Source organism: Pongo abelii, chromosome 20 (assembly GCF_028885655.2).
Source record: "Pongo abelii isolate AG06213 chromosome 20, NHGRI_mPonAbe1-v2.0_pri, whole genome shotgun sequence".
Classification (NCBI taxonomy): domain Eukaryota; kingdom Metazoa; phylum Chordata; class Mammalia; order Primates; family Hominidae; genus Pongo; species Pongo abelii.
In genome coordinates this window covers 51,124,500-51,151,895 of record NC_072005.2, presented here as the reverse complement: position 1 = coordinate 51,151,895, position 27,396 = coordinate 51,124,500, and the positions used below count along the sequence as shown (strand labels likewise).

General features: G+C 53.8%; 2 protein-coding genes, 1 long non-coding RNA gene and 1 pseudogene across 10 annotated transcripts in view; 1 reads left to right on the top strand and 3 right to left on the bottom strand.

The window, feature by feature from the left end:
* LOC129047209 (eukaryotic translation initiation factor 5A-1-like) overlaps positions 1–12,904 on the bottom strand; it is a 41,339-nt pseudogene extending 28,435 nt beyond the window's left edge.
* Positions 1–13,929, bottom strand: part of PPP1R37 (protein phosphatase 1 regulatory subunit 37) — a 54,894-nt gene extending 40,965 nt beyond the window's left edge. For both annotated transcript variants that reach the window (XM_063719578.1, XM_002829392.6), the window contains exon 1: positions 12,777–13,929. In XM_063719578.1, coding sequence (XP_063575648.1) covers positions 12,777–12,978 — 202 coding nt within the window. In that variant the 5' untranslated portion in view covers positions 12,979–13,929. The remainder of the gene's footprint in view (positions 1–12,776) is intronic.
* Positions 13,930–14,999: 1,070 nt separating this feature from the next.
* Positions 15,000–15,397, top strand: LOC129051997 (uncharacterized). The gene is made up of 2 exons (XR_010138504.1): positions 15,000–15,116; positions 15,232–15,397. It is a non-coding gene; the product is annotated as an uncharacterized LOC129051997 (long non-coding RNA).
* Positions 15,398–27,347, bottom strand: GEMIN7 (gem nuclear organelle associated protein 7). 7 transcript variants are annotated; one of them, XM_024237626.3, is made up of 3 exons: positions 27,029–27,084; positions 26,253–26,375; positions 15,398–16,209 (listed from the first exon to the last, which is right to left on the bottom strand). In XM_024237626.3, the coding sequence occupies exon 3, from the start codon at positions 16,199–16,201 to the stop codon at positions 15,806–15,808; it is 396 nt and encodes a 131-aa protein (XP_024093394.1). In that variant the 5' UTR covers positions 16,202–16,209; positions 26,253–26,375; positions 27,029–27,084; the 3' UTR covers positions 15,398–15,805. The 7 variants fall into 7 exon arrangements, with proteins under 7 accessions (XP_024093394.1, XP_063575653.1, XP_063575654.1 ...); XM_063719583.1 differs by having other exon boundaries at positions 26,253–26,346; positions 27,029–27,076; XM_063719584.1 differs by having other exon boundaries at positions 26,691–27,038.
* Positions 27,348–27,396: the final 49 nt, after the last annotated feature.

The following is a 27,396-nucleotide window of genomic DNA, read 5'->3' as shown; positions in this document are numbered from 1 at the left end:
ACAGCTGGAGGGGTGGCCGAGGAGAGCAGCAGGAGCCTGGACCCAAGTGCCAGGGCATCCTTGGGTAAGTGCCGCCCCTCTCTGGTTACCCCTCCACCCCTGAGATGAGGAAGGGGCTGGTGCCAGCCCTGGATTCTTTTGACTGTGCCGGAAGGCAGTAAGCACAAGCACCTGGACCTAACAGCTGGTGGGAGGACATTCAGTCAGATGGCCCTGCCTGCTGGTGCCTGCTCCACCCCAGGACCAGACAGGATGAGGCCACCGTCAGACTTGGGCACTCTAAGCCGGGCTCCATGAGGGCGCTGTCCCTGGGCTCTGCCAGCACCAGCCCCAACTCCATTTTAATGGAACAACATTCACTGAACACCTGCTCTGTGCCTGGAGCTGTGCAGGAGACACAGCAGGGACCGAGAAAGCCCCAGCCCTGACCCCCTGGGACTTGTTGTCCAGTGGGGAACACAGGTCCAGGCACAGCAAGGAAGGCGGCCCTCCAGGGAAACGGAGCACTGACTGTTCATTGTGATCACAGTAGGCAGAACCAGGCCGGGAAGCAAGGATCCCAAGCCCGAGACAGAAGGGGATTACAGAACACGGAGTGAGAACGGAGTCATGGAGGCTTGGCTGGGTGGCCAGTCGCCCCTGACACCTGTGACACATGGGTCACAGGGAATGGGGAATTAGGTCACCTGCCACAAAGGTACAAGGCAGATCAATTACCAGAACCTTGCCTGCCACCCCGTGACAGGGAGGAATTCCTGGGATCCAATCACTCCCTAAATGGTGCAGTGTCCCACATGGAGAGACGGGAAACACTGACGCGCAGTGGGAAAGGACCCCGGGCACCATCCTGCCACACAGAGAGGGCAAGCATCCTGGGCTATGACCCCCAGCAAATCAACAGCAAAGACAGGCCTGTTTGCCAGTCCTGCACTGCCATTCCCACCAGGCTGGCAGGGGGGACACCAGAGGCAGGCTTGGTACTCCCCTCCCTAAAGCTCCTCCTCCTCTCTGGCACTTCCTTTTCTGGACCAGGAACTATGCGAGGGTAGGGACTGTCTGAGCTGTTCATGGCAAGGACTAAGACCCAGCATTGCATGCCACTTCCTTCTCCACCTGCCATATTGCGCTCCTGCCCAGAAAGACCCAGCATTGCATGCCACTTCCTTCTCCACCTGCCATATTGCGCTCCTGCCCAGAGCCAGGCCCAATGCCACGTGGTCTGGGGCACTGGGGAATACAGTGGCACCAACCCAACCCACCACTGCCTAGTGATGCTTCCAGTCCGGGGCCGAGAGTATCAGCAGGCCCGCAGATAAGCAGATCGCTGGCCACCTGACAGGGAGCCCATTAGGAGGGCCAGGAAGGAAGGGTTTGCTGGCACCTGAAAGATTAGTGAGAGCCACCTGTGTGGGTGGGTGGGGCCGGCCTTCCAGGACAGGATGTGGGGAGCTGCCTGCATGTTCTAGAACTGAAAGGAAGCCACGATGGCTTGAACCCAGCAAGCGCATGGCAAGGTGATCGCGGTCGTGGCCGGCGATGGTGGCAGGAGCCAGGTTATACCTGGGCTTCCTAACCTGTTGCAGGGACACCAGATCAGAGGGAAAGGCAGCAGGGAGGTCACAAAGTGTGATGTGAAACAGGAATAGCAAAGTCTGCTTTTTCAAGAATGCTGTGGCTGCTAGGTGGGGAGCGGGTTGGAGAGGGAGCAGGAGAGCCATCGGGAGGCCCCTCCACCTGGCATGGCGGGGACAGCAAAGTGGAGGCAAAATAGATGCTGGTTGGCAAGGAATGAAGGAATGAATGCAGGAAAAAAGGACTCAGTGAATGAAATCTTCCTTCCCCAAACCGCATGCTCCCTGACTGTCCTGAGCCCCAGCGCCTGGGTTACAAAGGCATTGCGGCACCCAGCCTGGGTGCTCATAGGCAGCCCCACTTTGCCCGGAGTCCTTAAGGTTCCTGGAGGCGTTCAGTGGTTCCACCCCTCCCAGGAGCCAGATGGACAGGATGCAGCCCTCTGCAACACTGGTCCAGGGAGGGGAGATGGGCCCGAACAAATAACAACAGAGCAAGGAGGCGCCATGGGAACCCAGACGAGCGGAGCAGAGCTTTGTCTGGGGATTAGAGAAGGCCTTGCCCAGAAGGCAGCGCGGGAGGGGTAACGGGAGTTGGTCAGGAAGGGCAGGGGACTATCGAGGGTCGTGCTGGGCAGAGGCGCCTGCGTCTAGGCGTGGGAGGGGTAACGGGAATTGGTCAGGAAGGGCAGGGGACTAGCGAGGGGCGTGCTAGGCAGAGGTGCCTGCGTCTAGGAGGCTGGGCGTTCTTTGGGAAAGACCTCCCACACCAGGCCCACGGGTGTGGACTTTGTCCTGTAGTTACAGTGGAGCCCTGGGGGCTTTCTGAAACAGGACAGAGGATCAGAACCATTCAAGGTGCCAGGCTATAACCCAGCTCCTCCTCTACTACCTGTGTGGCCTTGGCACCTCTGTGAGCCTGTTTCCTCCTCCAAGATTAATGATGCATGTAAAGAGCTTAGCCCTGGTAAGTGCTCCATAAATGGGAGCTTTGAGTACCATCACCTCCATCACCACCACCAGGAGGCATGACCCCTGCAGAGAGTCACTTGCCTGCGGCTTGGTTTCACCTTCTGGCAGCCCCACTCTCCCACCCTCCCTCCCTGTTGTCCTGGGGAACCAAGCAAGTACAGCTGTGACAGTGCTTTGCTTTGCAAAAGGGAAGGCTGCACAGGACGCGAGCAGTTCTCCACTACATCGCTGATGGCAGCTGGTGAGAGCCTCGGAGACCGTGGAGAGAGGGAGGGGTGGGTGTGAAGGTGGCACACGAGTCCGACCCCGGTGGGTCCCAAGCACCAGCTTGCTAGAGGAGCCCGCCCACCTAACCAGGGAACACATTCCCAGCTGGAACCCAACCAGCCCTGAGGGGAGCATCCGACTGCAGGGCTCCCGACCCAGGCTTCCGCTGCGAAGTGAGATGGGAGCTGGGCAAGTCACATGAGCTGTGCGGATGTCAGCAGACACTTCCAAACCTCCACCCCCACCTTGAGGCAACCGCTCAGTACCAGCTGTCTAGAGTAACGGAAGGGGTGAGAACAACTTCTGAGTGCCTACTGTGTACCTCCATCCACCACCAATTCATCCAGTGTGAGACCCTGCGGAGGGCCAGGCACCATGGAGGGTGCTGGGGACACAGGTGAGCCAAGACAAAGATGGGTCCTGCCTCATGGACCTTCCTACTTAATGTACGAAACATAGCCAAGCATGATGGATCTCTCGAATTCCTTTTGGCACCCAGCCTCTGAACCACCTTCTTGCAATTAGGGAAGCCCCTCCGCATCTCCCACCTCCTCTTAGCTGAAACAGCAGACCCCAGCCTCCTGTGTGGCTCCAGCCCAGGAGCCTGATGTGGGCTCAGCCCTGGAGGAGCTGCAGTGGCTATGTAACAGGAGCGGCATCAGCTCCACACTGGATGCAGGGTGTGCTCCTGCTGGCGTGGGCCCCAGGCCTGGCTCTCTGGTCTTCCCAGAGAGTCTAAAAACTTTGAAAGAGAGTCCTCATCTGGCAAAATGGCTTCACAAATGGGGAAAGTGGTCCAGGGAGGTCAAGGGACTTGCCCAAGGCCACACAGCCCAAGTGTGGAGGAGCCAAAATCACACTCAGGCAGATGATCCTACCCGCTGGTCATTTGGCCCCACCTGCCTAACCCTTACAGCCTGGGGAGGCAGGAACCAGTCAAGTTCAAGGCAGTGACCACCTCACTCAACTTTCCCATGTCCTCATGAGCACCTGCAACAGCAAGCTACTGTTCCAGCTGCTTTCCAAGTACAGGCTAATTTAATCCTCAATCCCCATACAAATGGGGACACTGAGGCAAAGAAGCTGGGTGATTCGCCCAAGGGCAGAGCTGGGACTGGCATCCAGGGGGCTCCCGTGCTGCCTCTCAGGTTACTGCCATTTCACAGACACGGAACGAGGCCCACTGCGGGCTCCAGAGTCTCCTCCTGGAACCCTTGGGCCACACGTTTTAGAACCAGAATTTTCTGGATTTTATAAGACTGATCGGACACCGATATTGCACTTAGCCACCAGAGGGGTCTGGGATGGTCTGTAGAGTTTTCTGGATCTGGGTACTGTGAGACCTGAAGGGACTGTGGAGGTGAAGTCACTGGAGAGGTCACCGGACTTCACAGCCCACATGCCTCCCACAGCCCATGCAGGGGCAGGATGTCCCAAGCAGGCCAAGGACACACTGGCTGGGGGAGCACGAGGGAAGGGACTCAGAGATCCAAGGAGAGAAGGGAAGGGGAATAACAGTCACCTCAGAGGTGCTATGGGAAACAGTGGCATCGGCAAACCTGCTGGTGGAGGGAGGGCTCAGAGGAATCTGATGAAGAACTCAATGAAGTCAAGTGTCAGCTATTAGCCAATATGAGGCTACGCCAAGCCTACAGCCTCCGGGCTCCGGGCTCACGGCCCCTCCCTGGCCTCCCTGTCTCAGTCTCACCCCATTCATGTCACCCCCACCCAGGGTTCTGTTAGAAACACCCACCATGCCCCTCCTTTTTTCTTTTGAGACAGGGTCTCGCTCTGTCACATAGGCTGGAGGGCAGTGGTGTGATCATAGCTCACTAAAGCCTCAACCTCCTGGGCTCAAGTGATCCTCCCACCTCAGCCTCCTGAGTAGCTGGGACTATAGGCACATGCCACCATGCTTGGCTGATTTTTGTATTTTTTGTAGAGACAAGGTCTCGTCATGTTGCCCAGACTGGTCTTAAACTCCTGGGCTTGAGCGATCTTCCCGCCTGGAGCTCCCAAAGTGCTGGGATGATAGGCATGAGCCCCCCACGCCCAGCCCAGGCCCCTTCTTAAGCCCTCTGGGGCTCCCTGCTAGCACAGCCCATGAGGCCCCACACAGCAGTCTCTCCTGCCTCCTCTAGCCTCACCTCTGACCCGCCTGCCTCTACCTCAACTAAGTCTGGCTTTTTTCTGTTCTTCAGACGTACCAGGCTGGTTCTCTCTGCCTTCTATCCCTAGTGCACTCCTCCCACTGTTCCTCACCTGGCTAACTGCTGGATTTCCTTGTTGACGTCCCTTCTAGGAAGCTGCCTCTGCCCTGCCCTCCTGCACGCCCTGTGGACCCTCCCTAATCTGAGTCCTCAGCAGCCTGGTTTGCTGAAAATTCTTTACTGTGTGTCTCCCTCACTTCACCGTGGCCCCTACAGAAGCATGGACTGGGCCTGTCTGCTGCCCTGACTCGTAACACGTGGCACGGCCACACCATGCTGAATGCATGACTGGTTACAGGGTCACCAAGTCACTCATGCAGCAAGACTATATTGAGCGCCTACCACATACCAGACACTGAGTAGCACAGGAAGAACACGTCCCAGAGGCCAAGGATCAGAACAGCAGGCAATGCTGAGGACAGAGGAGCAGCACAAATCTCCAGGGACTTAAGCTGTCCACGAACCACAGTGACCCCCTCCTGCATGCCCACCAGGCTGGGCCCCTTACCCCACCTGTTTCTGTTTCTCATCCCTGCCACAACACCGCAAAGCCAGCACTGTCACCTCCATTTTATAAACGATTCTGGGTTATAGATGAAGAGATTGTATGGCACGTTGCACCGAATGCGGCCACTTGCCTCCAAGCACTCAGCCGCCACACAGGGGTTACTGCGCAGGCTTCAGCGCCAGGCTGGCTGCCTGGATTTGAATCCCAGCTCCACCACTTACCGGCTGTGTGACCTCAGGAAAATTACTTTACCTCTATGGGCCCCATTTCCTCATCTACAAATTGGGGCAAACAGCACCTACCTCCTGGGGTGGCTGTGATATCTAAATGCGATAATACACAAAAGGCACCGAGACCAGTGCCTGGTACAGGCACATGGAAGGCAATGACTGGTGATGACTAAGGTCAGCCAGAAGGCAAGAATTTAACCCACCCTGCCCCCATGCCCCACTGCAGCAGGCGGCCTGCCCAGCTTGAATTTCTGCAGTTACCTTAAGGCAGGCATTTCAATGCTCACCTATTAATTTGCTCCAAAAAAGGCTCTGAGGTCAATGCCAGCCACCCCTGAACTGAGGTCTGAAGGCAGGCTTGGGACTGAGTGATAGATGGCGGAGCAAAGCACACAGACAGCCAAGCGGGGTTGTCAGAACCACCTGGGGAGCTTTTGTAAAAACAGGTTTCTGGCCTCCGTGCTCAGTGACTGCTCCAGCTGCAGCCCGTCCAACACAGGGCATTTGGCCCCACAGTTCTTAATCCTCTTGGAGCCGGATGCCTGTGAAGGTTCGCAGAGCCCCAGTACTCACTCCCAGAAACACGCGCACACGCACTCCCGCTGACGCACTCAAGGCTGGTTACTGAGTGCCAGCTGGGGGCCAGCTTCGCATGCTCTTCCGGGAGTCAGAATGGGTGCTAAAGCCTGTCTGTAGGTCCCTGAGGAAGAGCCCTCGTCCTGGCACCAACTGGATTAACTACCACAAAAAAGTTTCCTGTAAATCCCACCATGGGGAGTTTGATCCCAGGAAAACACCCCATTCCTTGGGACATGTGTCCCGTGCCCGAGCCCTCCTGTGTGCTAGACTAGGGTCACAGAGGCGACTCATACACAGTCTTTGCCCTTGAAGGGGGAAATAGATGCGAGCACAGATAATCACACGCACAGAATCAGGCAGCCCAACTGCATTGCAGGCACAGAGATCGGCGAGTCACAGTGTGCAAAGGGCCTGGGAGGGCAGAGGACAGGCACCAGCACAATACCACCACTAACCTGATCGTGCTCCAACAGGGCAGGGGGCTGGGGTGGTGGAGCCCCCGCTCCAGAGGAGACTCAGGCTCAGGGAGGAGCTGCAACTTGTCCAAAGTCATCAGCCAGTGTAGGCAGAGGCTGGAACTAACATGGCCAGTGTGGAATCTTGGTACCCCTGCTGCCTCTCCTACTAGTGGGCTGAGACATGCTGATTTAGTTTTAGCTCAGAGAGGTTGGGCAAATTGTCCATGGTCACACAGCTTGGCAGAGACAGTCAGGCCTGGAGGTCAGGGACTGCTGGGGCACCCAGCCTGGAGGAGTGGGCCTCCGAGGGAAAGCAGGGACGCTGATGTGGGACACTATAGGGGAAAGAGGAGTACAAACACACAACACAGGCAGGAAACAGAAACGAAATGTTAGGGCTATAGGTGGGGGCAGAGGAGTGGTGATGACAGGAATAACAAGGGAGGCATTTGCTGAGCATTTACTATGGATCAGGCACTGTGTTATCTCACTTAATCCTCCCAATCACCCTATGAGGACATACTTCTGTCAGCTGCATTTTAGACACAGAAAAATCGAGGCAGAGAGAACAATCGCCAAAGTCACGTGGCTGCTCAGTGGCAGGGTCTACTTGCCAACTCCAGCAGCAGGAGGTGGAGCTGGGCCCAGACGGAAATCTGAGCAGATGCATCAAAGCACCCGCCTCGACCCTGTTCCCTACTCCCCAGCAGCTCCACCACGAATGCTAAAGCAAGCCGATTCTCTAACCTAAGGCCTCTTTCCACCACTGACAGATGCATGTCTACCTGTCCAGCCTGCTTTTAGGATTGAATCTGCAGCACGGGTTTCAATAGCCAACAGTATGGCATTTCCATGCCCTAGGATCCGCATTTAAGAACACCCTGCCCCCACTGCTCCTGCCGCCGTCCAAAGCTCAGGTGGCCAGAGATGGTAGCATGCTTGGGCCCCCTCACCTTGCCCTGCAGACACCTTGACTTCATGCAAGTAGCTTCCTAGTGGGCAAACCCCCAACGCACACATACTGGAGGACTGATGGTCAGGGAGCAGGGAGTGAGTCACCGGCAGGACTGGAGGAGGGGAGACGAGTCTCCCAGACTGTGGCTGGTGTCATGTGCTCTCATCACAAGTCCCTCTCACACGTCTATCTTTCCAACCCCACAGAGTTCAGCTGGGACTAAGGAGACCAGCCGAGCCTCAGGTCATTCCTGCAGTTTGGCCTGATGGGTTCCTTGTGTTAAGTCTGGCCTTGGCCTTCAGAAGAGCTGAAGGGTCTGCCACAACATGATGGGGTGCAGTGCAGCCGGCTAGCCCCGCTCCCCACGGGCACCCACGCGCCCAGCCTGGCAGTGCTGAAGCGGCCTCTTTCACTCACGATTCCCAGCCTGCCTCCTCCCCGAGCTTCCCTGCCCATTTACACACACCTGGCTGTGGCTTGCTGAGGAGACCTGCCCCCAGCAGGTTCACCCTATCCTCTGACATCCTGGTGGTCTGCAGGGCAGGGATCACTGGCCCTGTTTCACAGGTGAGGAAACACAATGCTCTGCAAGAACCCATGCTTGCCAGAGGCCACAGAGCACACTGCTGCCCCGCTGGCATCCCCACGCCAGGCTGCTCAGGCCCCTGACATTCAGCTACATGTCACTCTGCTAGGTGGCTCTCAGACACCACCAGGCCTCACAGGCCCACAGGGGCTCATTCAACAACTGAGTGTCCTTGAGAAAAGCGGAGAAGAGGATGGACTCGGCCTCTGCTCTCCCATTCCAGCGCGGGAGAGAGACCACCACCAAGAAAACAAGCATGCAACAGAACATCAGATGGCCATTCATGTAATGAGGAAACAGCAGCCCCAGCAGGCGGAACCCCACTGCGGGAGATGGGAATCCGGAAAGGATGATTCTGCGCAGGCTTGAGACCCTCCCTCACAATCCTCCTCCTCCAGATCACCTCATCTCCAGGAATCCCCAAACCCTGCGCCCCTGCAGGGCCTAAGGGAGCGCTCACCCTCAGGTAGACACCCCCCCACAGCTCCACCCGGCTGGGCCACCACTCTAGCCCCAGGGGCGAGGCTCTGCTGAAGGAGACCCCTGCACTGGGGCGCCCCCAGTGCTGCTTTCTCCTCACCCAGGGGCGCTCCTCCACCCCCTGGCCTAGGCAGCGCTCCATCCCTAGCACGGCACAACAGCCTCCGGATAACTGAGTCTCCCCCATTCAGACCCGTCAGCTCTTCTGTCACCCCTTGGCCTTAGGATCACACCACCCTTCCACTAGGTCCACAGTTCAAATGACACCCCCTGTCCCTCCCACAGCTTATGAGATTGATGCCAACAAATCTCCCACCTCTGTTCCAAGACCAAGCAACCCCTCCAGCCCCAGACCCTCTGGGCCTCTCACTTGGGCCTCCCCTTAGACCCACTTTCTGTACCACGATTCCTCTTCACCGTGGCGAACCCTCCACCTCCCACAGCCCCATGGCCAGTAAACCACTCCACTGTCCTCCCCAGCACGGAGCCTATTCCCTGCTCCTTGCTGTTCCCAGGCCCTTGGGTTTTCTGTCCTGCAAATCCCTTTGTCCAGACTCACCAACTTCACCAATGACCCCTCCCCTGCCCAGGCCCAAGATCATCCAACTCCTCACTGCCAAGCCAACTCCTCAAGCCTTCCTCCCAACCAGGATGGACCAATTCTTCCAGTCCAGTCCATGTCATCACCTCTGCAGCTCAGATGCATGGACTCCTCTGGAATGTGAGTCCCAACCAGGCCTTACTGCCCCTCTCTCAACCGCTGGAATGAGAGACTCCCCCAGCCTGGAGAGTGTTACCCACTCTACCCCTTACCCAGGACAGACCAACTGGCACCCCTCCTCTAAACTCCTCCCAGCCAGGCTCCAACTGCCCCTCTTTTCTTGACAGATAGCCTTCTGCCTCTCCAGTTCTTTCACTGCCTCTTCAAGACTGCATGTGAAAACAAACAAACAAAGAACAAATCTGCCTGGATGACAGCTGCTATTTATGTGGCAGAAATTTATAAGGGCCATCTTACTTCATCTTCACAACTACCCCATGGTAAAAATTAGCACCTCCATTTGCATAGAAAGAAACAGAGGCTTGGAGAGGAAAAGTGGCTTACTCAATGAAAGCCAAACCTGTTCAGGGAATCTGCGGACCAGAAACTTTACCCCTCAACGCCCAATCTGTGCCAGACTCTCTTGCTGCCCTCACCCCTGACCCTTCAGCCCACAAACTGACCATCTTCCCCCTCGCACCTCACTCCAGGCCCACGCATTGACTGCCATCTCTCCCCTCTCCTGGAAGCCTCTGAAGCAGCCACATCCAGGCCCCACCCCATGCATGAACTCCTCCACACCAGCCCAAGATGACCAACACTGTCTTAATAACAATGACTGCCATCAAGAACACTCACCCTAGCCGATTCCTTCCCATATGTGACTTCATCCAGTTCTCTCCTAAATTCCGTGGCAAGAGTACTGCCACTTACTTCACAGACAGGAAGACTGAGGCTCAGGAGTTAGGTAACCAGCCCCAGGTCTCGAAGGATCTGACCTGGAGCCTCTGCTCTTGAAACACCCTGCTCTGCCTCTCTGGGTCTTTCCCCTTCCTGCTCTGGACTGGATACCACGCAATAGCCAGGGGGCATTCTGACTGTGCCCCGGTCCCAAACTAACCACCTATCCCTGAGGCCTAGAGCCCAAGGACTTGGCTGGCTCCCAGTGCCAAAAGTCTTTTTTTTTTTTTTTTTTTTTTTTTTTAAAGACAGGGTCTCTGTCACCCAAGCTGGAGTTCAGTGGCGCAATCACAGTTCACTGCACTATCGACCTCCTGGGCTCAAATGATCCTCCCACTTCAGCCTCCTGAGTTGCTGGGACTACAGGCGTGCACCACCACACCTGGCTAATTTTCGTGTATTTTGTAGAGACACGGTTTCTTGTTGCCCAAGCTGGTCTTGAACTCCTGGGCTCAGGTGATCTGCCCACCTTGGCCTGACAAAGTGCTGGGGTTACAGGCATGAACCATGGCGTCCGGCCCAAAAGTCTTAATTTAACCACTGCCTCTTTAAGAATAACTAGCCAGCCGGGCACGGTGGCTCATGCCGGTAATCCCAGCACTTTGGAAGGCTTAAGTTGGCAGATCACCTGAGGTCAGGAGTTTGAGACCAGCCTGGCCAACATGGTGAAACCCCAACTCTACTAAAAATATAAACATTTTTAGCCAGGTGTGATGACAGGTGCCTGTAATCCCAGATACTCAGGAGGCTGAGGCAGGAGAATTGGCCTGGGCGACAGAGGGAGACTCCGTCTAAAAAATAATAATAAGTAGCCAAACTGTCATTCATGAAGGACTCCCTGTGTGTTCAGTTTCCAGTTACCATGTTTCCCACTCTCACCTCAAAGCCACCAATTCCTCCATTGTCCAGACTGGCAACAGTTTCTCCCCTTGCCCAGGGCTGGCAGATCAGCTTCTACAGAACCACGGCCAGTCTGATTCCTCACTTCATGGGCTCCACCCCAGGAGGACTGACAGACTTCTCCAGCACAAAATGGACTCAACACTGCCCTGCATGTCCCAAGCGACTTTCCACCTTCCCAGCCCTATGGCTCCAACACACTCCTTTCAGCTCCAACACTGACCTGACCCTCTCCAGTGGGCTGGCCCTCTCTCCCAACACTTCAAGTAGCCAAACTTCTTCAGTTCTCTCACCTGCTACTGGCCAGCAACTCCAATTCCTGACTTGATAACATCCCCCAATTCTTTTTTTTTTTCTTTGAGCCGGAGTTTTGCTCTTGCACCCAGCCTGGAGTACAATGTCATGATCTTAGCTCACTGCAACCTCCACCTCCCGGGTTCAAGCGATTCTCCCTGCCTCAGCCTCTTGAGTAGATGGGATTACAGGCGTGCACTACCATGCCCGGCCAATTTTTGTATTTTTAGTAGAGACGGGGTTTCCCCATGTCGGCCAGGCTGGTTTTAAACTCCTGACCTCAGGTAATCCACTCACCTCGGCCTCCCAAAGTGCTGGGATTACACGCATGAGCCAATGCACCCGGCCATCCCCCAATTCTTTCTCAGGAAGGAACAAAAGGACCCTTCCGTAGCCATGTCCCAAACATCCTCTGCTCCTGAATGACTGACAACCTTCCTTCTGCTTCTCTTTTTTTTGGAGGAGGAGGCGGCGGTAGGCGTTGGCTTTTGTTCTTAATACCACATTGCAGCAGGGGGCGGTGGCTCACACCTGTAATCCCAACACTCTGGGAGGCCAAGGAGGGAGGATAGCTTGAACCCAGAAGTTCGAGACCAGCCCGGGCAATGTAGTGAGACCTTGTCTCAATAAAAAACAAAACATAAAAACCACACTGCCTCTGACTCCCTCACCCAACCACAAATTGACCACCACCTCTGCTCCTCTTCTGGGACCTTATCTTGACTCCTTTTTACCAAGTCCTCTATAGCCACAGTCCAAGTTTATAGTCTCCCTCTTTCCAGCCAAGAAAGTGGCCAACACGACCACTCCTTGCCCCGAGGCTTGCAGACCAGCAACTTAACCTCTTTTTACCCCCACAGACCCATCAAACTCTTTCAACTGCCCTTTCAGGGCCAGTGTTGACCCGCTCCTCCTCCCGACTGCTCCTTCTCTCCTTCTCTGGTGGAACTACGAACGCAAAGGCTGCCACCCTCTACATCTGACAAAACACCAAACTTTCTTTAATTGCTCATCGTTTTAAACCCTAAAACGATCACCATCTTTGTCTCGGGTGGGTGGGGTGCGGCAGAAACCAGCTACTTTTCACCTTCCCAACTCCATAGCCACCCCCTCTCTAACAGACTCCGGTTCTAAACTGACGACTGTCCCCTTATTCACCATTAGGTGCAATCTATTGAACGCCACCTTGAGCCGGGCCCTGCACCGATCCCCCCCGACTCCCGGGTCCCCCTCGAGCCCGCCCCCGCTTCACCCGCGGTAGCTACCATGTCTCCAGGGGTCTTTGGGCTCCACTGCTCCAGACACGATATCCTCGTCGGACGGGAATGTGACGCGCTTGGCTGCAGCCTTGAGGCGCCCATCGGCTGGGGGCGACGCGGGGCTGGGAGACCCGGCCTCAGCGGGGGCCTCTTCAATGTCGCCGTCCGCGCCCGGCACGGGCGGCGCCTCCTGCGGCGGAATCTCCATAGCCGCCGCCGCCTCCTCACGGGGGCCCCGGGGACATGCCCCGGGCCCCGGATTTGTCTCTCCGGGCCCGCCCGCCGTCCCGGGGCATGGGCTCCGCCGCCGCTTCAGGCGCCGCCTCCGTCCGCTCTCCTAGTGGTCGTAGCCGTCGCCGCCGGGAGCCCAAGCGCGCCTCCGCCGAGCCCGGCGCGCGCCTGCCCGTTCGCAGTCACACTTTCGCTCGAGGCTGGCGAGCCCGCCGCTTACTATAAGAAGCAGAAAATCGATTTCAGCGACTTGCAGGTAGAGTTGTCCCGCGGGTGACATGAAGAGAGAAACAAAGGGCAAGAAGGGCCACGGAAAAAAGAAACGTGAGCAGCGAATCTGTAGAGCCGGAACTGCAGACTATGAGGGGCGGGGCGAAGCAGACGCCGTCTCCAAGAGCAGCGCGCAAGCCCGAAGCTGATGAGCCCACGCCTTCCCGCCGGAGTCCAGATAACGAATATTCAGCTCCCGCACATTCGTCAAGAGCCCAGGGAATGGAGTGCATAGAACTGAAAACACCTGGCGGGGCGCGGCGGCTCACGCCTATAATCCTAGCACTTTGGGAGGCTGAGGCAGGAAGATCGCTTGAGTCCAGGAGTTCGAGACCAGCCTGGGCAACATAGCAAGGCCCCGTCTTTACAAAAAATTTAAAAATTAGCTGGGTCTGGTTACAGGAGCCTGTAGTTCCAGCTACTTGGTAGGTGGGAAGATCGCTTGAGCCCGGTAGGTTGAGGCTGCACTGAGCTATGATCGCGCCCCTGCACTCCGACCTGGTAGACATAGCGAGACCCTGTCTCAACGAAAGGAAAGAAATGGGCCGGGCGCGGTGGCTCACGCCTGTAATCCCAGCACTTTGGGAGGCCGACACGGGCGGATCACGAGGTTAGGAGGTCGAGACCATCCTGGCTAACACGGTGAAACCCCGTCTCTACTAAAAACACAAAAAATTAGCCGGGCGTGATGGCGGGCGCCTGTAGTCCCAGCTACTCGGGAGCCTGAGGCGGGAGAATGGCGTGAACCCGGGAGGCGGAGCTTGTAGTGAACCGAGATCGTGCCACTGCACTCCAGCCTGGGCGACAGAGCAAGACTCCGTCCCCCCCCCCAAAAAAAAGAAACAAAGGAAAGAAATGAAAACATTGAGGCTAGACTAACTGATGAAGAGTGGTAACGGCATGAAGAAGTCGAAAAGAAAGGCGGATAAGAGCTGCATTCAATATATGAGTGCAGTTGATGGATGCTGACAGGGATCCTCTGGAGACGAAGTCTCGGCCCCTTCGCTAGTCTCTAGTCTTCCATTTGTTCGCTGCAGTTACATCAACAGCTCTCTGTATCGGGGTAGAGTTGCATAAAATACAACTTAAATTACAATGCTAAAATAAATATGAGCCCATGAGCGATATCATAGGCCTGATTTTAAAAAACAAAACGTAGGAGAAGGTAGAAATTCCGAAGGCGAGAGACGAATCTGCCAACCTAAATCCTGGGTGATAAGGCTGGTGGATCACCGAGGCAAGAAAGAACCAGCGCGAGCTCAAGCCACACCCCTAGGCTCAGACCCAATACCTGACATTCGCCGCCGCACTTTCGCCACGCTTGCCGACGCGCACCCGGCAAAGTAGAGGAGGCGGGGCTGAAACCATAAAAGGGAACTGGGGCGGAGCGAGCCGCGTCGTCGCCAAGGCAACTCGAGAGCTAGGTCCGGGCCTCCGCGGAGCCGGCATTCCGAACAGACTGATGGCCGCTGAGGCTGCTCCTGGCGCTGTTCATCATCGGCCGCCGCACTTTCGCGACTGAGACAAAACGACACTCACCTTTACTTAATGGAGGCTTTGCTTACATCCTGAACTTAAAGGAACTACAGAAGGGGACAGAAACTGCTTTCTTTTTAAACAATGCGCTAAAAGGTTACTAGTGACAGGGGGCTTAGTGAAGCGCGTGATGTGAACGGCCACGCTACAAGGCTGGAGAGAAAAGAGGAAAAGAGGAGGGGGTGAAGTTGCACCCTGATCGCGAATCCTCGGTCTTTTATCAGGGGCGCCGCCACTCGGGGTCCGACCATTCGCCTCCAACGAGGGGACAGCGAATCTGCTGTCGTGTGCAGTCCACAGCAACCACAGGTGGGGCAACAGGAGGAGCGCTTGGGCACGACCACGTGACCCAGCACGAGCCACCGCCCGCCCCAAAATGAAATCAAATCCTAATCTCCCAATCCCGGCATTCCGGTCACTCCAGCCTTTTCAGGAGACTTGCGGCCGTGCAGCCCCTACACCTTTATCTGGACTCCTGTCCTACTTGGCCCAGCTCTACTGGATTCAGCCCTTGGATAACCACCCTACCAGCCCCTAAAGATGACTCCATCCCCGTCGGTATACTTAATTAAAGAAAAACAAGAGTCGAATTTTCCTGGGGTAACTGGTTCTTTAGCAGGAGGGGAGCACTGGGGAGTATCTTCAGGATGGCTGAACTTTGCAGCCTCTTTAATAACTTCCCCCTGTGCAGGTTGTCTCCTTTATCACCCCACCCCGATGCCCCGGTCTTCAGGAAATGGCAGCAGGCCCATATTTCTGTAGGGTTCAGAGTTCTGTGAGGTAGAGCATTCCTTCCAATGGGATCTTAGAATGGCTAGAGTTGCAGAATTTTACTGACTGGACCCAGGAGGTCTCAGGAGTCTAGACTTGCTTAAAGCTTGGCTCAAAATTCCAAGGGAGCTCATAACTCCATGGGGCCCAGAGTTCCTGGCTCGGGAACATTGGGAGGCCTGGGATACAGTGGCTTAGCCTCAAGCAGAAAAGTGAACACAATATCTTTACGGCTTGAAGGTATATGAAATAATGTCACTACATCGGAGCAGCGCCTCTGCTTGCACACCTATGGGAGTCTGCAGCTGTGACACGTAGAAGTTGGCCACATCCAGGTCGGTGGCTCCAAAGTGGGCGGCCACACGCACACCCTCGTGCAACGTGAAGCTCACCTGATGACCCACCATGGCCAGCAGGCTGCGGAGGTAACGCTCCCGAAGGGCGGCTCGTGCCCGCTGCTCCTGGGATTCCAGGGATTCTTGAGCTATGGGACACTCCTGGATTTCAGGAACCTCTGGCCTCAACGGGGCTCTGCGTCCATCAGGGGCAAAGCCACGGCTGAAGCCATCAGGGCCCCGGGGCAGCCGGAGCACAGGCACGGGAATGGTCACTGGAGTTTGCATTGTCTTGGCTGTTGAGTGAAGAAAAAGAGCAGAAGTCATTACATGGTAAGCATGGGGCTAATGGAGGAGGGAGGAGTGGAAGCAGACGCTGGTCTACCAGGCAGCTCCACTTCACCTGTCCCAAACCGATCCACCCTCCTAAAATCTATGCCATCGTCCCCCAGTGGCTTGGATCAGAAACAAAATGTCACATGCACAAAAACATGAGCCCCATGAAGGCAAGGACCTTTGTCTGCTTTTATAATGGCTTTATCTCAACTTACAGGCAATAAATATTTGCCAAAAGATGAACCTGGCCAGGCATGGTGGCTCATGCCTGTAATCCCAGCACTTTAGGAGGCCAAAGCAGGAGGATCACTTTGAAGCCGGGAGTTTGAGACCAGCCTGGGCAATATAGCGAGACCCCATTTCTACAAAAAAATATATATATATTTTACATTAGCTGGGCTACTCAGGAGGCTGAGGGAGAAGGATTAGTTGAGCCCAGGAGATGGAGGCTGCAGTGAGCTGTAATCGTGCAACTGCACTCCAGCTTGGGTAACAGAGTGAGACACTGTCTCTAAAAACAAGAATAAACCCCAGCTTTCTCTCACACACAACCCATCCAATCCATCAGGAAATTCTGTGTTCTAGATAGATTCCCACTCACACAGGAGCTAGCTTGAAAGGGGTCCCAGTGGCCAAATCTGGAATTATTTGAACAATACAATAATGATAGTTACAGATCATAACCCACTGGATAAAACAGAAATCCAGAATCCATACTGATAATAAATAAATGAATAAGGAAGAGAAGGAAAATATAATCCTTACTGTAGACTGGCAAGTAAATAAATATAAAAGGAATAGATGCAAAAATGTGTGGATAGGGCCGGGCGCGGTGGCTCACACCTGTAATCCCAGCACTTTGGGAGGCCAAGGTGGGTGAATCACTTGAGGTCAGGAATTCGAGAACAGCCTGGCCAACATGGCGAAACCCCGCCTCTACCAAAAATACAAAAATTAGCCAGGTGTGGTGTCATGCGCCTGTAGTCCCAGCTACTTGGGAGGTTAAGGCAGGAGAATCGTTCGAACCCAAAAGGCGGAGGCTGCAGTGAGCGGGGATCGCGCCACAGCACTCCAGCCTGGGCGACAGAGGGAGACTCTGTGTCAAAAAAAAGAAAAAAAAAAAAAAAAGCGTGGATGGGAGTTTGATGAAGTATAAGGTATCTACATAGTCTTAACAGACTCATAAGATATTCATTCACTGTAAAGGGCAAACACAAATTTATATTGGAGGAACCTGGTATGCACCCCCTTAACTTAGTGACCAAAGCCAACATCTCCAGGAATGAGACACTAAGAAGGCAGGGCACCACTTCTGTGCTATTCCTTTTTTTCTTTTTTTTTTTAATTTTAAAGAGACAGGGTCTCACTATGTTGCCGAGGCTGGTCTTGAACTCCTGGCCTCAAGTGATCTTCCAGCCTCTGGGCCAAACAAGGACAACAGGGATAGGCATGGTGGCTCACGCCTATAATCCCAGCACCTCAGGAGGCCAAGGCAAGAGGATTGCTTGCGTTCAGGAGTTCAAGAGCAGCCTGGGCAACATGGTTAAGACCTCGTCTCTACTAAAAATGAAAAACATTAGCCAGGCATGACAATGTACTCATGTAAGTCCCAGCTACTCAGAAGACTGAGGTAAGAGAATCACTGGAGCCCTGGAAGGTTGAAGCTGCAGTGAGCTATGATCGTGCCACTGCACTCCAGCCTGGGCAAGAGTGAGACTTTGTCTTAGAAAAAACAAAAACAAAAATAGCACAACTAACCTGGGCTCTTCAAAAATATTAAAGTCATAAAAGACAGAGAAAGGCTGAGAAAAAAATTGTATAAGGCTGGGAGCAGTGGCTCACACCTGTAATCCCAGCACTTTGGGAGGCCGAGGTGGGCAGATCACTTGAGGTCAGGAGTTCGAGACCAGCCTGGCCAACATGGTGAAACCCCGTCTCTACGAAAAATACAAAAATTAGCCAAGATGGTGGCGGGCACCTGTAATCCCAGCTACTCAGGAGGCTGAGGCAGGAGAATCACTTGAACTTGGGAGGCAGAGGTTGCAGTGAGCCAAGATTGCGCCACTGTACTCCAGCCTGGGCGACAGAGCAAGACTCTGTCTCCAAAAAAATATATATATATATACACACACACACATATTTATTTATTTATTCATAACCTAACACTTCTCACCTCCTCCACTGACAGCATCCTGCTGCAGCCACAGACACTTCCTGCCTGGAGCACTGTAGTCAACTCCTCACTGGGTCCCTGGCTTCCACCTTCACCCCCCACTGTCTGCACCCCAACACCCTGTTAATGCCTGAGTCAGATCACATCCCTCCTCTGCTTGGAGCCCTCTTGTGGCTTCTGTCTTAGCTCTGGATCCTGCCGGCACCCTCGTGGTGTACCACGCTTGCTCTCCCCACCCCAGCCACACAGGCCTCCTCGCTGATCCTCAGGCGCGATGCCTGGCAGTCCCTTCTTGGGCCCTTGCACTTTCGGTTTCCTGTATCTGCCTGTATCTCCTTTCCCTCCGTGAGCTTCAAGGTGGCCACCTTGCTTTTCCCACTGCTGGATCTCCAGCCCCCAGAAAACTGCCTGCCATAGAGACCAGTGAGAATTCATGAATGGGCTGGGCATGTCAGCTCATGCCTGTAATCCCAGCACTTTAGGGGCTGAGGCTGGAGGATCACTAGAGGTCAGGAGTTCGAGAGCAGCCTGGCCAACATAGTAAAACCCCGTCTCTACTAAAATACAAAAATTAGCCGGACGTGGTGGCGCGTGCCTGTAATCCCAGCTACTTGGGGAGCCTGAGGCATGAGAATCATTTGAACCCAGGAGGCAGAGGTTGCAGTGAGCAGAGATTGTGCCACTGTACTCCAGCCTGGGCAACAGAGCAATACTCTGTCTCAAAATCAAACAAACATTGGCTGGGTGCGGTGGTTCACGCCTGTAATCCCAGCACTTTGGGAGGCCAAAGCAGGTGGACCATGAGATCAAGAGTTCAAGACCAGCCTGATCAACATGGTGAAACCCCGTCTCCACTAAGAATACAAAAATTAGCTGGGCATGGTGGCACGTGCCTGTAATCCCAGCTACTTAGGAGGCTGAGGCAGGAGAATCGCTTGAACCCAGGAGGCAGGGGTTGCAGTGAGTGGAGATCTTGCCACTGCACTCCAGCCTGGGCGACAGAGCAAGACTCATCTCGAAAAAAACAGACAAACAAACAAAAAACAAAATGAATGAAGAGTGGAGATCCCAGGCCGGTTTAGCTGTGTGACCTCAGTAAGAGACAGTTTTCTCTTCCATTGTATGGAAAAATAGCCCCAATTGCTGCCTATGCTGTTATCAGGATTCAACAGGCTCCTGCCAGACAGGGCCTGGCACATACTAGGTTCTCCATAATAGTGAACTGCTCTTATTGTTAGTATTGCTGTGTGACCTGGGGTAAATGGCTTGACTAATCTGTGCCTCTGTTTCCCCATCTGTAAAACAGAGCCCTAACTCACAGGGCGGACATGGGGACTAAATTACCTAACTAACCTACGATGTTTGGCACATGTCTGGGACATATGAAGCGCTATGCTATGATGTTGAATGTATATAGGGAAATGCCGGCCTTGTGGGTGCAGACCTGAGAGAGGAGGACCTAGGTTTTAGCAGCTACACCACTCCCTGTGGCTTGGTCCTCTCCTCTCTAAAGCCTAGTGAGGACTAACTGAGCTGAGTGACAAGTGTTGGGTACCCAAGACCCTGGGGCCAGGCACAGAAGGGAGGTGACTGAAATTGTCCTGTTTCTTTTTTTTCCTTTTTTGGAGACAGAGTCTCACTCTGTCGCCCAGGCTGGAGTGTAGTGGCGCCACCTCGGCTCACTGCAACCTCCACCTCCCAGGTTCAAGAGATTCTTGTGTGGCCGGGCGCGGTGGCTCACGCCTGTAATACCAGCACTTTGGGAGGCCGAGGCGGGCAGATCATGAGGTCAGGAGATCGAGACCATCCTGGTTAACAAAGTGAAACCCCATCTCTATTAAAAATACAAAAAATTAGCCGGGCGTGGTGGCGGGCGCCTGTAGTCCCAGCTACTTGGGAGGCTGAGGCAGGAGAATGGCATGGAGGTGGAGCTTGCAGTGAGCCGAGACCATGCCACCGCACTCCAGCCTGGGCGACAGAGCAAGACTCAGTCTGAAAAAAAAAAAAAAGAGAGAGATTCTTGTGCCTCAGTCTCCTGAGAAGTTGGGACTACAGACACACACCACCATGCCCAGCTACTTTTTGTATTTTTAGTAGAGACGGGGTTTCACCATGTTGGTCAGGCTGGTCTTGAACTCCTTACCTCAAGTGATCCCCCCACCTCAGCCTCCCAAAGTGGTGGGATTACAGGCATGAGCCACTGCGCCTGGACTAACTTGAAAAATAACCTTTTTCTTATTAGGCTCTTCCTGTCTCTGCACCTGAACTGTGAGCCCCTTGCAAGACAGGACCCTGCAGATAGACCAAGGATGTAAACCAGGGCTACTCAGTCTGGACACTATTGACATTTGGGGCTGGATAATTATCTGCTGTGTTGTGGGGGCTGTCCAACGCATAGGTGTAGGGTTTGAGCAGCATCCTAGCCTCTGCCTCCTATTAATAGATGCCAGTAGCATCCCGTCTTCAAGTTGTGACAGCCAAAAATGTCACCACTGGTGAACAGTGAATTGGTGAATGTGAGTTGCATCTCAATACAGTTTTTTTTTTTAAAGTCTCCATGAATTGCCAAACGTCTCCTGATAGCCCCAAATGAAACACTGATGCAGACAAACAGGTCACAAAGAGGGAGGAAGGAATAAAGATGGCTATAGAAGACATGAACATAGGCTGGGCACAGTGGATCCCGCCTGTAAACCCAGCACTTTGGGAGGCCGAGGCAGGCGGATCACCTGAGGTCAGGAGTTCGAGACCAGCCTGGTCAACACGGTGAAACCCTGTCTCTACTAAAAAATACAAAAATTAGCCGGGTGTTGGCCGGGCACTGTGGCTCACGCCTGTAATTCCAGCACTTTGGGAGGCCGAGGTGGGCGGATCACCTGAGGTCAGGAGTTCAAGACCAGCCTGACCAACATGGAGAAACCCCGTCTCTACTAAAAATACAAAATTAGCCTGATGGTGCATTCCTGTAATTAGTGGTGGTGCATGCCTGTAATCCCAGCTACTTGGGAGGCTGAAGCAGGAGAATCACTTGAACTTGGGAGGCAGAGGTTGCGGTGAGCCGAGATTGCGCCATTGCACTCCAGCCTAGGCAACAAGAGTGAAACTCTGTCTCAAAAAATAAATAAATAAATAAATAAAATTAGCTGGGCCGGGCATGGTGGCAGGCTTCTGTAATCCTGCCTACTCAGGAGGCTAAAGCAGGAGACTCTCTGAACCTGGGAGGCAGAGGTTGCAGTGAGCTATTGTGCCACTGCACTCCAGTCTGGGTGACAGACTGGGACTCCGTCTCAAAAACAAACAAATGCCCCAAAAATTAGCCAGGCATGGTGGCACACGCCTGTAATCCCAACTACTCAGGAGGCTGAGGCATAAGAATCGCTTGAACCCGTGAGCCAGAGGCTGCAGTGAGCGAGGTCATGCCACTGCACTCCAGCCTGGACAACAGAGCGAAACTGTGTCTCAAAATAAATAAATAAATAAACAAATAAATAAAATTTTTAATTAATTAATTTTATTTTATTTTATAGAGATGAAGTCATACTATATTGCCCAGGCTGGTCTCCAACCTGGGCTCAAGTGATCCTCTTGCCTCAGCCTCCCAAAGCGCTGGGATTACAGGTCTAAGCCACCACGCCCGGCCACTAAATTTTAATTTCCTGTCTTTTTTTGTGAGATGGAGTCTCGCTCTTGTCACCCAGCAGGAGTGCAGTGGCGCGATCTCGGCTCACTACAACGTCCGCCTCCCGGGTTCAAGCGATTCTCGTTACTCAGCCTCCCAAGTAGCTGGGATTACAGGCGCCCGCGACCACGCCTGGCTGATATTTTTATTTTCAGTAGAGATGGGGTTTCCCCATGTTGGCCAGGCTGGTCTCGAACTCCCTACCTCAGGTGATCCACCCGCCTTGGCCTCCCAAAGTGCTGGGATTACAGGCATGAGCCACCGTGCCCGGCCTAAATTTTAATCTCAGAAAGCAAGAAGCAGCTGGGCACGAGGTGGCTCACACCTGTAATTCCAGCACTTTGGGAGGCTGAGGCAGGTGGATCACTTGAGCCCAGGAATTTGAGACCAGCCTGGGCAACATAGCAAAATCCCGTCTCTAGAAAAATAGAAAAATTAGTCGGGCAAAGGGTGCGCTCCTGTAGTCCCAGCTACTCAGGAGGCTGAGGTGGGAGGATCTAGTGAGCCCATGGAGGCTGAGGCTGCAGTGAGATGTGATTGCACCACTGCACTCCAGCCTGGGAAGAGTGAGACCCTGTCTCAAACAAACAAAAAAAAATTCGAAAAGAAAATGTTAAAAAGAGCTCTCCCTGTGAGGCATCTAAACCTCATCACCCACTCTGCATAATTAGCTGCCAAGTCTTACTGATCTCACATGCCCATAGGTGGCCCTAATAGAATCCTCCTTGGCAAAATTTTTTTGGGGATGGAGTCTCACTCTATCCCCCAGGCTGGAGTGCAGTGGTGCAATCTTGGCTCATTGCAACCTCTGCCTCCCAGGTTCAAGCGATTCTCCTGCCTCAGCCTCCCGAGTAGCTGGGATTACAGGTGCGCGCCACCACGCCTGGCTAATTTTTGTATTTTAGTAGAGACGGGGTTTCACCATGTTCGCCAGGCTGGTCTACATCTCCTGGTCTCAGGTGACCCACCCCCAGCTCGGCCTCCCAAAGTGCTGGGGTTACAGGCATGAGCTACCACGCTCAGCGGGCAAAATTTTTTTAATTTTAACTTTATTTTTCTTCTTGGCAAAATATGTGGTAGAGGTCTGCGAACCTTCTCTGTAAAGTATTTTACTGTCACTGCTCAACTCTGCCACTGTAGCACAGCAGCACCCATAGACAATATGGAAACAAATGAACATGGCTGTTCTCCAACAAAACCTTACTTACTGGGACACTGAAATTTGAATTCTATATCATTTTTATGCACCAAAGAAAAGTTTTCTAGCCAGGTGCGGTGGCTCACAACTATAATCCCAGCACCTTGTGAGACTGAGGCTGGAGAATTGCTTTAGCGTAGGAGTTCAAGACCAGCCTGGGCAATATAGCAAAACCCCATCTCTACAAAAAAAAAAAAAAAAAAAATTAGCTAGGCATGGGTGGTGTGCGACTGGAGTCCCAGCTACTAAGGAGACTGAGGTGAGGGGATCGCTTGAGCCTGGTAGGTGGAGGCTGCAGTGAGCCATAACTGTGCCACTGCACTCCAGCCTGGGTGACAGAGTGTGAGACCCTGTCTCAAAAAAAAAAAAAAAATTCACTCATCCACATTATCCAGCATTATCAGCACATCATCTGAGTGCCTGCTCTGTGCATCACCCACGTTGGGCGGTCTTGGAAACACGTCAAGGACTGAGAGACAGCCCAGTTCTGCCCTTGTGGGCTCACAGTCCAATAGGGGACACAGACGTGTCCTCAGGCAGTGATGACCCAGAGTGAGTAGGGCTGGAATGAAGGAGTCCAGAGGAGACACCTGGCCCAGCCTGGGGGACAGAGGGTAGTTTCAAGGGAGCCCAGGAAAGATCCCTATGATAAGATTACATTTGAACATAGACCTGAATGAAATTAGGAATGCAGCCATGTGGAGATTCCAATCAGATGGAAGAGCAAAATGCAAAGATCATGGAAAGGGTGGCTTTGGGGCGTAGCTAGGCCAGTGTGGAGGAGGTGGGGGCAGGGACAGAGAGAGTGCCTTCTGGGCTGTGATGACAATTTGGGTCTCTACTCTGAGACTGAAGCCGCTGGACAGTTCTGAGTGAAGGATGGACAGGATCTGGCTTAAGGTCCTCAGGATCCTCTGCCTGCTGCATGGACAATAAACAAGGAGATTGAAGGGAGACACTAGGAGCGCAATGAGGAGGTCACTGTAGTGGTCCAGGTGGAAGAAGATGGTGTCTAGTATGGGCTGGGGACAGTGGGAATGGGGAAAAGTGGTCAGATTAGGCTGTGTTTGAAAGGTCGAGGCTGGGCGCAGTGCGTCACGCCTGTAATCCCAGCACTTTTGGAGGCTGAGGTGGGTGGATCGCCTGAGGTCAGGATGAGACCAGCCTGGTCAACATGGTGAAACCTCTCTCTATTAAAAATACAAAAGTTAGCTGGGTGTGGTGGGCGCCTGTAATCCCAGCTACTCCGGAGGCTGAGGCAGAAGAATCGCTTGAACCCAGGAGGCAGAGGTTGAAGTGAGCGGAGATCGTGCCATTGCACTCCAGCATGGATGACAGAGACTCCATCTCAAAACAACAAAAACAAACAAAAAAAAGAAAGGTCAAGAGCCCTTGGTGATGGACAGGATAAGGGATATATAATTTGAGGGAAAGAGCAGCCAAGGGAGACTCCAAGGTTTTTTTTTTTTTTTTTTCCTGACAGGGAAGACCATGTGAATGGAATAAAGGGATATTTGCATTTTCTAATTTTTTTTTTTTTTTAAAGACAGAGTCTTGCTCTTGTCACCCAGGCTGGAGTGCAGTGGCATGATCTCGACTCACTGCAACCTCCACCTCCCGGGTTCAAGCAATTCTCCTGCCTCAGCCTCCCAAGTAACTAGGACTACCGGCGCGCACCACCGCACCTGGCTAATTTTGTATTTTTAGTAGAGACGGGGTTTGGCCATGTTGGCCAGGCTGGTCTCAAACTCCTGATCCACCTGCTTCAGCCTCCCAAAGTGCTGGAATTACAGGCATGAGCCACTGTGCCCGGCCTTGCATTTTCTAATTTTTTAAAAAGCACATTTACTTATTTATTTACTTTGAGGTGAGGTCTCGCTATATTGCCCACGCTAATCTTGAACTCCTGGACTCGAGATATCCTCCCACCTCAGCCTTCCGAGAAGCTGCGATTACAGGCCCACACCACCACGCCCTACTTGCATTTTTTATTTTCTCTGACCACTGTCACTCCAATGTAGTCAGGACTCACCAGCCCCCAGAGTCTTTCCTGAGCCTAGATTAACACTTGAGTTTCAAGAGAAACACCCTAGTCTCTAGGGTGAGTACTTACTAAATGACTTAGGATTAGAGTGGCCAAAGAATTCTGTTAAATCCCTGGATAAAATGAAATTAAGAGAGGGCCAGTATAGGGCCTTGTTTTCTCCATCAGGAAAAAAAACAAAACAAAACAATATTTGGTCATATTGATGCAATCCCCATTTTTGTAAAGTGGCCAGTGAAGCTGGCAGGTCAAATCTTTCCTCGGGCTGGGTGCAGTGGTTCACACCTGTAATCCCAGCACTTTGGGAGGCTGAGGGAGGCAGATCATCTGATGTCAGGAGTTTAAGACCAGCCTGGCTAACATGGTGAAACCTTATCTCTACTAAAAATACAAAAAAAATTAGCTGGATGTGGTGGCACGCATCTGTAATCCCAGCTACGCAGGAGGCTGAGGCAGGAGAATCGCTTGAACCAGGGAGACGGAGGTGCAGTGAGCGGAGATCACGCCTCTGCACCCCAGCCTGGGCCACAAAGTGAGACTCTGTTTCAAAAAAAAAAAAAAAATCATTTCCTTGGTGCAAGCTGGAGGATGGAGGAAGAGGGAGCAAACTCAGGCCCTCACCCATGCCCCATGTAGAAAGACAGACTGTGGAGCCAAGGTGTGACCTGATAAGAAACTGGTTTAAGAAAGGTCACACAGGGTGTGCCCAGGAGGGCAGAGGCAGGCGTTATCCATTCTCCCTGGTGACCTGGCCCCAGAGGCCTTTATCCTTTCAGTCTCCAAGACAAGGATTTCCGAAGGTTTCAGGGAAAAATGCCCAAGCCCATCCCCCACGACTTGAAAAACTAGTCTGTTAGATTCAAGAGCCCAACACTTAGGTCAATGGCAGGGGCAGGGGGTTTCACAGACCTCCCTCCTGGTGGCCTCGGTGCTCCAGAGAAGAGATCAGCTCAGTGGACAAACATTTGGCCAACTCTTCACAATTGCCAGGGTGGGGAACCAGCTGAGTTGTCAACAGAGAAGCCGCCAGACCTAATTAATTAACCAAGGTGCTGACGTGTCCACAGACACACAGACACACACACACACACACACACACACACACACACACACATCATCGGCTCCTGAATCTTGATGCAAATTAGCTAAATGGGGCCACCCGAGAGGGTCAGAACCCCAAGCACAGTATCTCTCCCCTCCCCTTCTCCCCTGGGGCCGGTCAGTTTCCTTTCAATTCCGCCCTGACCACCCATTGCTCTCCTTTTCTTATACTAAGTAGGTCCTCCCGGCCCCCAGGCGTCCACTCCCCACACCGCCCTGGGCGTTCGGACCGGACCTTCTTCCCACCTCCAGGCTCAGACTGAGCGAGCGATTCCGCTCCAGGTAAAGCGGGATGACTGCCACCGATGCTGCTGTTATCGTGGCCATTTATTATTTTCCGGAGGGGAAGTTTTTCTCCTTCTCCCTTCTCCTCACCCCACCCGCGTGGGGCATTCCCGCTGCCGGCGATCGGGACCAAATAGTCCCTGATAGTGGCGTCTGGGGACCAGAACGTCCCTCCAGCCGGCGCTGCAGGCGCGGTCCTGCCTCTTTCCGTCACTCAGGGCGTTGCACTGGGGTGGGCGTCCAGAGCTGGGGCCGGGGAGAGGGAACCTGCTGGCGACCCCCCACCACCGTGTACTCACCGAGGTCCGCGGCTACTGGTGCCCCCACTTCCGCCGGCGCCCCAGCTGCAGAGGCCCGGGCAGGCCGCGAGCCGCGGAGCCTGGGTTCCGCCCGCGCCGCCGCCACTGCCCCACGTGGTCGCGGGCTGGCTCTCAGGCTTGGAAGCCAGCACAGCCCGGGTCGCCACCTGGCCCGCGGCTTTGCGGGGCACTTTGGACCGATCTTCCTGCCTGCGAGTGGGGGGCGTCTGGGATGCCCATTTTCGGCAGAAAGAAACTGAGGTTCAGAGAGGGGAAGACTTCCTCCCTGCGGGGTTAAGGGCAGAGCTCGGTCTTTGCATCCCCATCCCCCTACACATACCCACTCCTAACCCTCGCTTCCAGTGGGA

What these genes read in the sequence shown, in the direction of transcription:
- GEMIN7 (XM_024237628.3), bottom strand. Translation starts at nt 16,201, where the DNA reads ATGCAAACTCCAGTGACCATTCCCGTGCCTGTGCTCCGGCTGCCCCGG.